General features: G+C 35.9%; 1 protein-coding gene across 3 annotated transcripts in view; it reads left to right on the top strand.

Annotated features, from left to right (window-relative positions):
• STK33 (serine/threonine kinase 33) overlaps positions 1 to 16,686 on the top strand; it is a gene marked incomplete at its 3' end in the record, with an annotated part of 82,174 nt that overhangs the window by 45,840 nt on the left and 19,648 nt on the right. For all 3 annotated transcript variants that reach the window (XM_082844131.1, XM_082844133.1, XM_082844132.1), the window contains one exon: positions 13,217 to 13,411. In XM_082844131.1, the coding sequence (XP_082700257.1) occupies positions 13,217 to 13,411 (195 nt within the window). The remainder of the gene's footprint in view (positions 1 to 13,216; positions 13,412 to 16,686) is intronic.

Here is a 16,686-nt window from a genome sequence, read left to right as displayed (position 1 = left end):
TGTCACTCATTTCTTTAAATCTGTTTGGGTTATATGTCAAAAACCACCTAGTGAAAGGCCAGCTGGAGGAGGCTCTGGTTCCTGACAAGGTACTGAATTAGCACAGACTTCTGCATGTTCTCTGAAGATTAAACCTAGAGTAACTTTAGAGAGAAACCTCATGATACCAGGATTCAGAGAATAGTGTGCAAAACCCCTGGGACGATAAGGGGATATTCTGAGCTGGCATGTATGATGAGTGAGGTTACAGCCAGGGAAGGAAGTAAAATAGGAAGACAAAAACAACCCAAGTTCCCCTTTGCCTCGGGACGCTGATGCCTGTCCTCTCACAGGAGTAGAAAGTAAAATCAGAGCAGCACTGAGGCCCTGCATGAGTGAGAAGCTAAGGAAAATGGGTGCGAATTGGATTTAGGCATTGACTTACCTGTTGGCCTCCACACCCTAGGACAGGTGGGTTATACTTTTAGAAGTGCCTCCTCCTTGGGTTGTTCCTCCTTGGAGGAGAAGTTTGATAAGGTTGAAACCCTGAACTGAGGAGTTGCTTTGTGGGGGCAGATCTTTGGTGCCTAGGGATTTTGAGCTCCTGGGGCTGAAGGCCTGGTTCTGGTCTGTCCTCCTGAGGAGCCAGTACTCCCTGTGGAGTATGAGCTAACAGGCCACATTTCACACACCATTAGGAGAGTTTAGAATAGGCAGTTCAAGAATTTAGAAGTCAACAAAATGAACATGCTACAAGAGATAAGGGAAGATGTTAATAATATGAAGCAAGAAATGATAAAGCAAAACCAGGTAGAACCATTTAGGTATAATAGTTAAAATAGAGATACAGTTATATAGGATAAGTAGTGAAATGGGTGCAGCTGAAGAATGAATTAAAAAAACTAGATGATCAGATTGTGGGACTTTAATAGAACTTTATAGAAGGGAACAGGTGAAGATAAACAAATTGAAAAAATAAAGAAAAGCTATAAGGAATTGAAAGTAAAAGTTACAAAATCCATATAATAGGAGTCTCAGGAAAAAAAGTAAAAAGAGGGAGAAGGAAATCTTTTAAAAAATAATAGAGATAATTCATCAGAATTAAAGAAAGAAGAAAGACTTCAGCTCTAAATAGATGATAGACTACCAAATAGGAGAGAGAAGGAAAAACTGACAAAATAGACATAATGAGATTTAAGAACATCAAAAACAAAGAGGAAATTCTAAATGTTCCCAGAGAGAAAGAGCAATATCATATAAAAAAGAACAAGAGTCACATTGACATCTTACTTTTCAGCAGCAACATTGGATGCAAGTGTAAATGGAGTAATAATTCTAAATGTGTTACAGGGAAAACAACTGTAAACTTAGAATTTTATATCCATCCAAATTGTCATTCAAGTGAAAGGGAATGATAAAAATATTTTCAAATATACAAGGCCTCAGGTTTGCCACACAAGTCCTAGATTTAAAACACTTGATAGAAGTAATTAAATAGGAGGTCAAAGAAATCCAGTAGATACTGCAAGAGCTATGTGAACCGAGAGTCTTCAAATACCTTAGTAAAGTGTGTTGGTGTCCAAAAAAAGAGAAGAAGACCAAAGAAGAAGAGGAGAAAGTATATTCATAAGAACCCAGACTTAAAATGTGAGATAATATACACATGACAAGTGTTGAGAACGGAGAGAGAACATGGGTACACAAGAGGGGGCTAAAATGGAAGATGTAGACAATGGATTTTCAAAGTAATAAAGGATTAACAAAGATACAAAGAGTGAGACAGTTGTAGTAACAAACTTAAATGATAGAAACAGTTTCAAATAAGTTAATGGGTTAGAAATACCTGTTAAGGGACTTCCCTGGTGGTGCAGTGGTAAAGAATCCACCTTCAAATGCAGGGGATGTGGGTTTGATCACTGGTTGGGGGACTAAAATCCCACATGCTGCAGGGCATCTAAACCCACGTCCCGCAACTACTGAGCCCACGTGCCACAACTAGAGGAGAAAACCTGCGCACCACAACTAGAGAGAAGCCCACGTGCCACAACAAAAGATCCCGCATACCGCCACTAAGATCCAACACAGCCAAAAATAATAAATAAATAAATAAATAAAAATAAATAAACATGAAAAAATAATATTTTTAAAAAAGAAATACCTGTTAAAAGACATAAGGTCAGGTTGACTTTTTAAAAATCTAGCTAAGTGCTATTTACAAGAAGCACATTTGAAGCATAAGGACACAAATATTGAAAGAAAAAGAATGGAAAAGAACATACCAGGCAAACACCAACCAGAAAAAGCCTGAGTAACTGAATTAATATCAATTAAATATACCTTGCCACAAACAAATCATCGTTAGAGATAATGAAGGTCACTTTATAATGATAAAAGTTCAATCCAAACAAAATATATAAGTTTAAACATGTATGCAACTAATAAGATAACCTCAAAAATATACATCAAAAATGACAAAATTACATGGAGAAATTGGAAAATTCACCATCATAGTGGGAGATTTTAATGCACTTCTCTCAATTATTGATATGTAAAGCAAATGAAAACAGAAACGGGTATTTTAACAACACAGGTAACAAGCTTATTTTAGTGGACATGTATACAATTCTGCATCCATCAATTAGAGAATATACATTTTTCTTAACCACATGTGGAAGGAACATTTACCAAAATTGAACTGGCCAGGAAGAAAGCAAGTCTCAATAACTTTCACACAGATTATGTTATCTAACAATGCACAATTAAGTTAAAAGTCAATGCCAATAAGATTAAATATCTGTATATATTTGGAAATTAAATCACATGCTTCTAGATAGGTCATGGGTTAAAGAATAAATACTAATGAGAACAAATTTTTAATTTGTAGAACTGAATGGTAATAAAAATACAACATATCAAAACCTGTGAGATGCAGTAAAAGTGTGTTTCAGCAGAAACTTATCACCTGGAGTATTCACATTAAAAAAGAAGAAAAGGGCTTCCCTGGTGGCGCAGTGGTTGAGAGTCTGCCTGCTGATGCAGGGGACACGGGTTTGTGCCCGGGTCCGGGAAGATCCCACATGCCGCGTAGCGGCTGGGCCCGTGAGCCATGGCCGCTGAGCCTGCACGTCCGGAGCCTGTGCTCCGCAACAGGAGAGGCCACGACAGTGAGAGGCCCGCATACCGCAAAAAAAAAAAAAAAAAAAAAGAAGGCAGGCTAAAAAAGGAACTACATATCCAACTTAAAATCTCAGGAAAAAATCCCAACAGAATATACCCAAATAAAGTAGTAGGAAAAATAAAACAAAGTAAAAGTGAAAATAAATTAAATGGAAAGGAAAGGTAGAAAAGAGAAGATCAATGAGACCAACATTTGATTCTTTGAAAATACCAACAAATAGATAAATCTTTGGCAAAAATAAGAAAGAAATAGAGAAGACAAAAATAGTATTAATAGGAAAAAGGGAATACAGGCACAGATAAAGCAGAAATTAAAAGGATAAATCTTAAAAAGGTAAGGGAATACCACCACCAACTGTATACTAATAAATCTGAAAACTTAGGAAAAATGGACAAAATTTCTTTTCATAAAAAATATTTTCCTCAAAAAATACAGCTTCATAAAATTGTCTCAAGAATAAATAGAAGGGACTTCCCTGGCAGGACAGTGGTTAAGACTTTGCCTTGCAATGCAGGGGGTGCAGGTTCAATCCTGGTTGGGGAGCTAAGATCCCACATGCCTCACGGCCAAAAAACCAAAACATGAAAGAGAAGCAATATTGTAACAAATTCAATAAAGACTTTAAAAAATGGTCCACCTCAAAAAAAAACTAAAAAAAAAAAAGAATAAATAGAAAACTTGAATTGTCCTATATAATTACTAAGGAAATTGAAGCAGTAGTTTAAAATCTTCCACCAGGAAAACACCAAGCCTAGATGATTTTACAGATTAGTTCTACCAAACTTTTATGTCAAATTTATAACTCTCCTCCTGTGCCCCCAAAGAGAGAATTTTCCTGATTTATTTTGAGTCTAGTATTAATTCTGTATACTCTAGTATAACAAAATTAGACCATTGTAAACCAAACCTATGAAAAAGGAAAATGATCCATATTACTTATTAATATAGATGTAAAACCTTAAACAACATATTAGCAAGTTGGATCCAACTGTGTTTATAAAAAAGGTCATGATCTAGTTGGATTTTCCCTAAAAATACAATGATAGTTTAATTTTGGAAAAAAATCTGTAAATATAAATTCACACATTAATATATTAAAGGAGAAAAAGCATATGATAATTTAATGGAAACACTTGTAATAAGACTCAGTATACATTCATAATTTAATTAGGAATAGAAGAAAACTTCCTTAACCTGATAAAAGTTTACAGCAAATATCATTTTAAATGGAAAATGTGAGAAGCATTTCTTTAAAATAAGAAGCTAGTCAAGGAAATCAGCTTTCAATAGTTTTTCCCAACATTGCTGATCTTAGTCAACTTAAGACAAGGAAAATAAAGTCATGAGAATTGGAAAACAGAAAGAAAACTTTTATTATTTGCAGTAATATACAAATTATTAGACAAATTATTAAACTATTTGAAATAATAGAAGAGCTGAGTAAGGTAGCTGGATTTAGGTTGATACTCATCGATATATAAGTGTATCAAATCAACACATTGTCCACTTTAAACTTACACAATGTTATATATCAATTATATCTCAGTAAACCTGGAAAAAAGAGATTGACATTGTATTTCTTTTCACTAGCAAGCAACAATATAAAATGTAAAAAAATGAAGATGTAAAATAATATTCAAGAATATATCATTTCTAGAAATAAATTCAAGATAAGATTTGGGGAAAATTATGAAACTTTATTGGAAAACATTGAAGAAAAGTGTAAAGCTATACCATAATCATAGGTCAGGAGACTTAATATCATAAAAACTGATTTCCTCATGTTGATGTACATACATGATGCAAATCCAATCAAAATTCCACAAACTTTCCTGACCCTAAAATTTGTATCGAAGCTTAAAGGGTGGAAAATAGCCAAAACATTTCTGAATGTTTTGCTCTACCAGATATTAAGACTTATGAAGCTGTATTAGTTAGCATAGTGTGATCATTTGCAGTAATAAGCAAATTGACCAGTAGAATAAAATAGAAGGTGCAGAAACATATCCATGCATATCTGGAACTTTTATGACAGTGGTAGTATGGCAGATCAGTGGAAAAAGGAGAGACTATTCAATAAATGGAGCTGGAATAAGTGGTTGTCCATATGAAAAAAAGAGAGAGATTGGGTTCCTATCTCACACTGCAGACAAAAGTCAACTGCAAATCAATCAAGGACTTAAATAATAAAATTTATTTTTAACTTTTAGTAGAAAATATAGGTGAAAATCTTTTGGACCTTGGACTGTGTAGAAAAGGATTTTATAAGCAAGATACCAAAGGCACTAACATAAAAGAAATGGTGAATAAACTTGACTTAATATGAATCTTCAGAACTTCTGTTCATAAAACAACACTTTAGGGATAGGTTATAAACTAGGAGAAGGCTTTTGTAACCCAAAAAACCAAAAAAGGGTTAATATCATGAAATCTCAATAATTGTTACAAATCAATGAAAAGTGGACAAACAACCTAGTAGAAAATGTGCAAAGAGACAGGGCCAGGCATTTTTTAAAATTAATTTTTATTGGAGTATAGTTGCTTTAGGGCCAGGCATTTTTACAGAAGAGGACCCACATTTGGCTGATGAACATGTGACAAGATGTTCAGTCACATTAGCGATTGGGGAAATACAAACCAAGACCTCAGTGAGATAAACCAAAAATTAAGAAGTCTGGGGCTTCCCTGGTGGCTCAGTGGTTGAGAGTCCGCCTGCCGGTGCAGGGGACACGGGTTCGTGCCGCAGTCTGGGAAGATTCCACATGCCGTGGAGCGGCTAGGCCCATGAGCCATGGCCGCTGAGCCTCCACGTCTGGAGCCTGTGCTCCGCAACGGGAGAGGCCACAACAGTGAGAAGCCCGCGTACCGCAAAAAAGAAGTCTGGCAGTAGCCGGTGTTGGAATAGGTGTGGGTAAATAGTATCTTTTTTTAAAATTAATTTTTACTGGAGTATGGTTGATTTACAGTGTTGTGTTAGTTTTGCTGTACAGCAAAGTGAATGAGTTTTACATATACATATATCCACTCTTTTTTAGATTCTATTCCAATATAGGTCATTACAGAGTGTTGAGCAGAGTTCCCTGTGCTATATAGTAGGTCCTTATTAGTTATCTATTTTATATATAGTAGTGTGTACTGTCAATCGCAGTCTCCCAATTTATCCCTCCCCCCCATTTCCCCCTTGGTAACCATGAGTTTGTTTTCTATATCTGTGACTCCGTTTCTGTCTTGTAAATAAGTTCATTTGTACCATTTTTTAAGATTCCACATATAAGCATTATTGTATGATATTTGTCTTTCTCTGTCTGACTGACTTCACTCAGTATGACAATCTCTAGGTCCATCCATGTTGCTACAAATGGCACTATTTCATTCTATTTTATGGCTGAGTAATATTCCATTCTATTTACTTACTACATCTTCTTTATCCATTCCTCCGTTGATGGACATTTAGGTTGCTTCCAGGTCTTGGCTATTGTAAATTGTGCTGCAATGAACATTGAGGTGCATGTACTTTTTGAATTATGGTTTTCTCCAGATATGTGCCCAGGAGTTGGATTGCTGGATCATCATATGGTAGTTCTATTTTTAGTTTTTTAAGGAACCTCCATACCGTTCTCCACAGTGGCCGTACCAGTTTATAGTCCCACCAACAGTGTAGGAGGGTTCTGTTTTCTCCACACCCTCTCAAGCATTATTGTTTGTAGATTTTTTGATGATGGCCATTCTGACCAGTGTGAGGTGATATCTCATTATAGTTTTGATTTGCATTTCTCTAATAATTAGTGATGAGCATCTTTTGAGCATCTTTTCATGTGACTCTTGGCAGTCTGTATGACTCACCAGCAATGTGTAAGAGTTCTAGTTTTGCTCCCCATCCTCTCCAGTGCTTGTTATTATCAATATTTTTAATTTAGATACTCTGGTAATATATAATGGTATCTCATTGTGGTTTTATTTTTTTAACATCTTTATTGGGGTATAATTGCTTTACAATGGTGTGTTAGTTTCTGCTTTATAACAAAGTGAATCAGTTATACATATACATATGTTCCCATATCTCTTCCCTCTTGATCTCCCTCCCTCCCACCCTCCCTATCCCACCCCTCCAGGTGGTCACAAAGCACCGAGCTGATCTCCCTGTGCTATGCGGCTGCTTCCCACTAGCTATCTACCTTACGTTTGGTAATGTATATATGTCCATGCCTCTCTCTCGCTTTGTCACAGCTCACCCTTCCCCCTCCCCATATCCTCAAGTCCGGTTTTAATCTGCGTTTCCTGAATGACAAATGAAATTGGTCACTTTTACTTTACTTATCCTTATTGGCCTTCTGGATATCTTCTTTTGTGAAATGTCTGTGCAAGTCTTTCCTCCATTCTTCTATTAGTTTTTTTTTTATTTATTGATTTGTAGAAGTTTGTTGTATATTCTAGATGTGAGCCTTTTGTCTCTCACACACACACACAAATAAATATATGTACAATAACAAGCATTGTAAGAAGCTGACTTAAGAAAAGAACATGGAAAGAATTACTGCAGATCCTTGCTCAAGCAGGTGACTTTTGAAAAAGAGTAGGTCATTGGAAATTGAGGGTCTTGAAATTGACTCCCTGCAAACCATCCCTGCCCGTACAGCCCTTAGGAAGTCTTCGTTCTTGGTGTACAGCGAGGTGTACACATAACCATTTGAAGAATGTTGGTTTGGAATATATTTTGTTTTTATTTTTCCAGCTTTATTGAGACATAATTTGACATATAACATTGTATAAATTTAAGATGTGTAACATAGTGATTTAATATATGTGTATATTGTGAAATGATTACCACAATAAATTTAGTTACTATATCCATCACCTCACATAGTTTAAATTTTTTTTCTTGTGGTGGGAAAAACTCTTTGAGCAGTTTTCAAATATACATTACAGTATTGAAGGCTCAGCAGCACCTCTACCTAGAAATTCTTAGCAGACAATGGAAATGCACTTCTGGAATAAGGGTAAATTACTAAATTTCTCAGTTTGTTTCCTCTTAAAGAATAAGAATATCAACACCAATTTTCTCTATTCTCATTATTTGCTATACTTGTGAAAACTAAATCACTGAGATGATTTTGTTAGGAAAAATTTTAAAGTGGTGCAGAGTTGCTTACTTCAGCAGCCCTTACTACCTTTCTATGCTGCTGCCTTGGCCTCACTGAGACCCATGAGAGCATGTTTGGTGATCTTACTGGGTGCTATCAGTCCTTTGTGAGTATCTGCAACTTACATTATTTCTTTTCCTACATAGTTTATATTAATTTTTAGTCATATAATAGTTGTCATTACCCTTAGTAAATGATTTAAATGGTAAACAAGGCAGGAAAAATAACTTTCTCTCTCTATTCCCTCATTCCCAATTACTAAAGATAACCATTGTTAAGTCTCTTATGTATTCTTTCAAATACATTCTGAACATTTTTATTATTCACTTTTCACAAATGGGTTTATATTATGCAAACTATTCTTTTTCATCTAATGTATTTTGGGAAGATACACTTATTTTTTTGAAAAACAGTATTGTATCCAAAACTATGGATACACTATTATTTTGCCCCTATGAATATGGAATATTTAAATTGTTTCAGGTCTTTTCTGTTACAAACAATGGTGCCACAAATGTTCTTGTAAGTATATGTTTGCATACTCTGTCAGCATATCTATAAAATATATTCTTAAAAGTTGAATTACTGGTTTGTGAGAATGTGCATTACATATTTTGATAGTTTATTGCCGATTTATCCTCCCATAAAAAGCAAGTAAATGAGAGAGCCTGTTTTCCCATACCCTCACCAACACAGTTTTATCAAACTTAAATTTATGTCCATCTATTAGGTGAAAATTGCCAACTCATTGTTTTTGATTTGGATTTTATTAATTTTGTGAAGTTGAGCATCCTTTTATATCTTTTTTATAAAGATATAAAAAATTTTTCTAATTAAAAAAATTTATTCCTCGGAACATTACAAAATAAAGAGTTCTAGCTACTTACGAAAGTAGAAAATGATGACCGTAAGTTAAAGACCCAAAATGTTTCCTTTTCGCTTTGCTGATTTTATGTTTTATACTATCTTACCCCAACTCATACATATCATTCATTCGTTCATTAAAAAATACTTGTAAAAGACTTATTGTTTACAGAATACTGATAGGCACTGTCCTTGAAAAGGCAAATTTTGTTAGATGAGGATATATGTTTGGGTTCCTATTTGCAGGACCTGTCTACTAAGATTAAATCCAAATCTTAGTATTTGACCAATGCTTCTCCTCTGTGAGTGTTCATTTTTCCAGTTTTTCAAAATGAAGTCATCTCAAACTGTTAGTTAAACAAGTGGAAATTTATTAACAAAAAGGTTTGTTTTCTACTTATGATAGCCTCAGATTATCAGCCTATTACTGCTGCCTTCTTGCCATTTGCTGCTTCATGGTTGATGAGTTCAGGGTGTGACCCCTCTTAATACAGCCAGTAAAGGGAGTTCAGAGGTTACTGTTTTGGTGGTGAGGTGTCTCCACAATCTCCAGTGTCTGCCCTAACAATTCCACCCATTTTTGTTTGGTTGGTTCATGCGTAATTTCTCTTGAGCCTAGAAGGCTCATGACACACAGCTCTGGGCCACTTATTCATTGGTCAGTCCAAGTATCTGATGCAATTCTTCCTCCAACTGTTAGCAGACAAGAAGGGGCTAGTCTGGTAAGTTAGTGGCTGGACTTCAGACAAGAGGGAAAGTCTGGAATCTATACCAACATTTGTGCCCTGTTTGATATCACAAGGGAATATAGGAAGCAAATAGTTAAAAATTTATAAATGGTAGAGTGTTTTTGATGGGATAATGACCCTATTCTAGATCTTTTGCTCTTCTCCCCAGTCTCTTTGCAATAAGAAATAGAGTCATTTGTAGCGTGTCAGTCACCATGCTTTTGTGTGTATATATTGATATATGTGAACCAAGCACTTGAAAGCTGTCTAGAAATGCAGATTCAAGATAGTACAGGTAATCCTTGCTTTGCACAGGAGTGCAGAACCATAATAATAGTGCAGACTGAAGCTGTGCAAAATGATTTTAATAATCAATGGGAAAAATTGTGATTTTTCCATGCCCTTTAAAATTTTTTGTTAAACATTAAAAACTCCCTGTTGGTTCTAAATACAGAGAGAGAATGAAATAAAAGTAAAGCTAAATTTTTGGCGCTGTAATTTAATATTGAGAGAAATATTGAGAGTTAAAGTATCTTATTTTGGAGTTAAAAACTTATCAAGATTAGTTTAAACAGTGCTTGCCTTCTTCTTATCATACAGAGGGGAGCATCTTTTTTATGCCTTGGTGAATTGTCATACTGTTTTACAAGTTTGGATCAACTTCTAACATTGTATCCTTTGTCTTTTCAATGTCTTGAATATCTCTGAAAATTCTTTAAATGTCAAGTTTTTTTGTGGGTGTCATTTTCTCTGAAGCATCTTCATCCTTCCTCATTTATGTTGATAAGTTTGCCTTCACTAAGTTCCTTTGGTTGCACATCTAGATTCTCACAGTGGCAGTGGCAGCATTCCCATGGTCAGCTATTTCTTCTATTACTCCATTTACATTTGATTCAAATTTTACTCCCCAGTATTATCACTTTTAATTTCTTTGTTGCAGTTTCATTTTTGTTGGCAAATTCCCTGCGAGACAAGGAGGCAGCACAACTGCACACATTGCTGTCTGTGTGTGAACTGAATAGCAGATGCACAGTGTCCAATCACCAACAGACTGTGAAAGAAGTGATGTGATTGGTCACTGATTGTGATGCAGATCTGTAATTTACCTGGTGATCGTGGATTGAAGAGCTAGCAGTGAAGTTTGAACTTTATGCAATTATAGTTAATGTACCATGGTGACTGAAATTTGAACTGTGTTGCTGAGGGACTGATATTATTTAAGTCATGATGAGTAAAATTCATGCATATCAGGACTGTGCAAAGCAAAGACTGCCTACATAAATTGGCTATCACATGGTACTGATTGCATATGATTTGTGTAGTAATTACAACTTTGTTGGGTATGCTGATTATGTAGTGGGCTCACTCTTTATAAAGCTTTTTGGAGGTGACTTACAGAGTGTAAATATTTAATCTTCTGTCTATATCAGGACAGGCTAGATTATGCTGTGGTAACAGGTGACCCCCAGATCTCAGTGCTGTTTATGCCTTCCATTGCACATTGGCTGGGAGGAGGGGAGCAAGCTCTGTTTTACTTTGTCTTCACTCAGGGACCCAGGCTGGTGGAGGCTCCATCTCTGTGCTTCTATAGTTACTAAGGCAGAAATTGAGAACATGTAAATTACACACTCTTTCTTCAAGTTTCTACCCAGAAGTGATACACACTATTTCAAATCACATTTTACTGGTCAAAACAAGTCATATCATCATGTTCCAAAAGAGGTGGAGAAGCAAAGTTCTACCATGTGCCTAGAAGAAATGACTCTCGATCCAAAGAGTTAACTTGTAGAGAGTTTATCAGGGAAGAGAAATTGAGGACCGGGATTACAGACATAGATGTCAGATTGTCTCTGTTTTCTAATGAAAGAATTAAGTTGAGGCAAAGTTGTGTGTACTAGTATTCCAGGAGCCTGGACACTGTGGGTTAGTGTTCAAGGTCATGATGAAGCCAGGAAGTTATAATAGAGGCTAGATGAATCACTGGGGTCAAGCAGAGCTGTTGACAGAGCCCTGAAGATCAGAACTCATTCAGATGAGAGCTCTGAGACTATCTGCTGTTCTAAACAATTTCAACTACTTTTTGCTCTCTGAGACTTCATCTGTGCTTCATTTAAGTTGACAACATCTTTGGAAGTTCTGGGATACTTGACGGAGATGACTGTCAACTTGAGCCTTGACGGAAATGTAGGCTACGGGTTGGCAGAAGGCATAGTAAAGGCATTCTGGGAGTAAATGGGTAGAGGCTGCAGAAGTGCAACCAAAAGTAGGATGCTATAAAAGTAGTAAGAATATAGACCTTCTTAAAACAGGATGACGTAGAAGAACCACAGGGAACGAATAGCATAATGATCCTCATTTAATTATTACTATTCCATGCTTAATATTTGTCTGTGTCTTTAACCACGAATATATTGAACTCTACAAATCCTCAACAGTGTACTCAGATGGCTGCCCTTAAGATGCCTGGCCTCATACTATTCTGTATCACTGTTGCTTAATGCTTCAATCCACCCACATATCAAATTAACTTAGATCACTCCATAGTTGTTCCCACACCTAAACGTCCTGTTTTAATCTAAATGTGATCCAAACTTCTTGTCCAAACTTTCTCTACTAGTCTGAGTTAGGAGCAAAACTATTTAAGGCATACCTAGTCTAGCAGGAGGCATTTAAGAATGCATTCATGCATTTCTTGGCATTAAATGGAATATTATATTTGAGAAAAATATAGTTAATATAAAATGGTCAATTTTAGTATGGTATAGCCACATCTGGGGTTAAAACAGTGCACGGAATCCATTATAATCAAATGACCACATTATATCGAAATCTTCCAGTCAACCAAGAGCTTTCAAGTCAAACATCTATATTCTTGGACATGGCACCGGACTAATCAACTGAATTTAGATTTTTTACCTAAACATTTTGATGTTATATAGGCTTACCCAGTAGACTTTGGGCAACTTCTTTCATTCTTTCAGCTTCCCTATTAATTTTCTAGGAACGGCACTGTAAGGGGGTCTTTGGATTCCAGGAACTTGCCCTATGTAGTGGTTCTTTCACACAAGCATGCTGCACTATTCTTTTAAACCAGAATATTCTCCCATCCCTAAATTTTGGCATATTGTAAAAGTATTAGTGAAGAGGTCTGAGACGTGCCAGTACAAGGAGTATGCTCAAAAGGGCATCCAAAGTTTTGCTATTTATTCAGCGTTATAATTTTTCCATGTGACTTACTGAATTTGTGAGACTATATTACTAAAATATGTAAGAGTCTTCCGTTTTCTAAACTGTTTATAACACCAAAAATTCATTGTTAACATTAGGGCAATATACTTTCTTCGGCGAGACCAACCAATGTGCTAGAAATGATGAAAGAATGGAAAAATAACCCAGGAAGTGATGAGGAAAGTACAACAGATCAAAAGAACAACTGGTCTGGTCAAGAAAAGCTGAAAGGTTACCAACCCAGCAGAAGTATCCATGTCAGGAACTCTTCAGATGAAGAGGAAGGAAAACAGGTAGGAAGAACCAACAAAACAAGTAGGAAGAACCAATTGTTCCATTTCTCCAAACTGTAAAATACCTTCACAACACTTGGAACATTCTTTTGCAACTCTTTTTTATTGTTGGTTTTTAATGGTTTGTGACAAAGGAGACCTGCATGATAAAGACAGTAAAGTTCTTTCCTCCCTTGAAACTATCATGATTTAGCAATGTGGCCTACATGCTTATTTTAGGATCCATGATTATACAGGGCAGGAGTCTGCAAATTTTTCCTGTAAAGGAACAGATAGTACATATTTTAGGCTTTGTGGGCCGTAATAGTCTTTGTCACAGCTTCTCAACTCTGATGTTATAGCATGAAAATAGGCATAGGCAACAAATGAATGAGCATGGCCATGTTCCAGTGAAACTTTATTTACAAAGACAGGTGGTGTGCCAGTTTTGCCTAATGAGTCACGATGAATAATTTTTGTATTTTACCAGGCTACACAATTTGGAATGGGTTTATGTATTACCTAGAAAAAGACTTACTAAATTATCCAGTTAGTCGTTTCCAATTTTATGGTAGCTAAAACTGTTTGTATAGTTTTATTATTTTACCTTATTAGATCTGAATATAGTTTTATCATTTTTGGTGAATAAAATTTAGTAACATTTTGATTAATTCTAGATTGTGTTCTGCTAAATTGATATCCTGACAATTTACCCAAACCCTTTTTTTTCTTTCATTTCTGTGTTTGAGGAAAAATTGTCTGTATGTTTGTTCTCTTTCTTGTCTTGAGATCTAATCAGCATATCTTCGCTCTTCTTTAATGATTGAACATGCTGCCAGTGGGGGCTGTATTTACCTCCAGAGAGCCCAGACTTCTTGTGAGGAGTTGCTGCCTTTCAGTTCTCCAAGGCCTAGAGAGGGGCAAGTGGAGAAAGGAACTGAGAGGGTAAATCCTGACCCCCAGCCAGGAAGGTGCAGCGTGGCTGGCCCACACCGTGCCATGCTAAGAATCCTGTCAGAAATTTGCAGAAAGAGACCCAGTAGAGTGATCTGGTTGATTTTTATTTACTCATTGGGAACTTCTTTGTCTACTTGATAGCAAATGTCTAGATAATAAGCTTGACATTTAATTATTCAGATATTTTGAAATAACCATATTTTTACCATAATATAAACATAGGTTTATTGACTCCCTTTCATCCTCTCTAGTCTGTTAACAACTCCTGCAGTGCTTAGCAGATGTGTGTATTTTATATTCTTGTTAAAAATATCCTAAAAACCCAATGTTTGCATTTCCTCATATATAGTTGGAAAATTTTCCTGTTAGCTAACTTGGCATTTTATACACACATATACATGTGCACACGCACACATACGTACACATACTCACACACATATACATACACACATGTATATATACTCACACATGTATACACATACATTACACGTATTACATACATGCATCTACTGTATACTCACACATATACAAACACAAATCCATACATACACATGCATATGCACATTGTCTTTTGTAGTCTTGGATTCTGTTTGGCACTGAATCTGACATAAAATATCCTTGTGAACCAAATGTTTGGTTGTCTTCCATCTCCTTTTTCATTGCTCTGTCACTTGTCTCCACCATCCTCCTCCTCTTTCCCCTGCAAGTCACAGAGTGATGGGACTTGCCATGCTGTTCTCAGCTACTTCCAATTAGGGAACAGAAGAATTGGAATTTGAGGTTCTTGTGGATGCTAGAACTATACTCAGAGGATTGAAAATTTAAGAATATAGATTTCTACTCATCAACAAGAAGAACTTTTCCACAATCAGAGCTCACCTGCAATAGCACAGGCTGGGCCATGGATAATAAACCCTACCTTTCAATCATTGGAACCATTCATGCAGACTCTGGAAAGCTACTTGTTATAAATGCTGTAGCAGGAATTTCTCCAAGACGGGTAGGAGTTTGCCCTGGATGTCCTCTAAGGGACTTTCCTATGCTTAGGTTTTGGCTGTGATATCTTGGGAGGAATACCTTACCTTATTTGGGAATTTTTCTGAAAATTGTTACCCCTTAAAAGAAAGACTTCTCATCCATATTAAATTTTTCACTGATTTTTATGAATAAATATGTTACTTTGTTAATTATATTGAAGTTGAGTTTATGTTAAGAAATTACTTCTTTTATTTTTTTCAAATCTTCATTAACAGTAAATAGTAGAGTATAAGGCCTAACGTGATAACTGAAAATAGCGTAGGCCATTTAGTCTTGAGTCCACACAGGATTCATATAGTAACTAATATTCTTAAGGGTGAAATTTTAATTTTATTAAAAATCATTCTATGAAGGGCTTCCCTGGTGGCTCAGTGGTTAAGAATCTGCCTGCCAATGCAGGGGACATGGGTTCAAGCCCTGGTCCAGGAAGATCCCACATGCCGCGGAGCAACTAAGCCCGTGTGCCACAACTACTGGGCCTGCGCTCTAGAGCCTGCAAGCCACAACTACTGAGCCCATGCTCCTAGAGCCCGTGCTCTGCAACAAGAGAAGCCACCGCAGTGAGAAGCCGACTCACCGCAATGAAGAGTAGCCCCCGCTCGCCGCAACTAGAGAAAGCCCAAGCACAGCAACAAAGACCAAAAATTAATTAATTAATTTTTTAAAAAGAGAAAAAAATCACTCTATGAATATTGAAATATTTCTCATGGGAAAAATTTATTTGTTAAAATTAGATTATATGGATAATTTGATATAAATAATTTATACTTACGAAATTAAAGAGGTGTATATGACTCTTTTTCCATTAAAATATTTGAAATTTGGCTTTACTTTAAATGGAAATCTGCCAGCAGTTCCTGCTTTCCATTGTATCATTGTTCTCTCTTCTGAAGAATCTAATAAATCCATTTAGAGCTCCTGATTTTGTATTTCTCACAAGCCAGTGTCATCATATTTTTTAGATAAGTGGCAAAACACTTGAAAAACCAGCAGAGAAAGTGAGGAATTATTAAAAACCAAAACAGTTGAACTAAGCACCTTCCTCTTTCTCTGAGTAACTGTTCCTTAGTTCCAAATGCCCTGGGCATTATGGAAAAATACAGTGTGTATCTCCTCATTTTTCATGTTTGGACTAAGGTATCACACTTCACTTTTTCAAACTTATTTTTGACTAGTTGACATTTGTTAATGTCCTTTTTTTATCTTTTCATTTTCAACCTTTAGTCTGTTTTAGGTAATTGCGTTTTTTGAAGATAGAAGTGTTCTCTCTTATATATCTTGTTTTTTACAGGCTGAGTACA

This window comes from Leucopleurus acutus, assembly GCF_964270905.1.
Source record: "Leucopleurus acutus genome assembly, chromosome: 8".
NCBI lineage: Eukaryota > Metazoa > Chordata > Mammalia > Artiodactyla > Delphinidae > Leucopleurus > Leucopleurus acutus.
The sequence above is the reverse complement of the archived record's forward strand: the minus strand, read 5'-3'. Positions and strand labels throughout refer to the sequence as shown.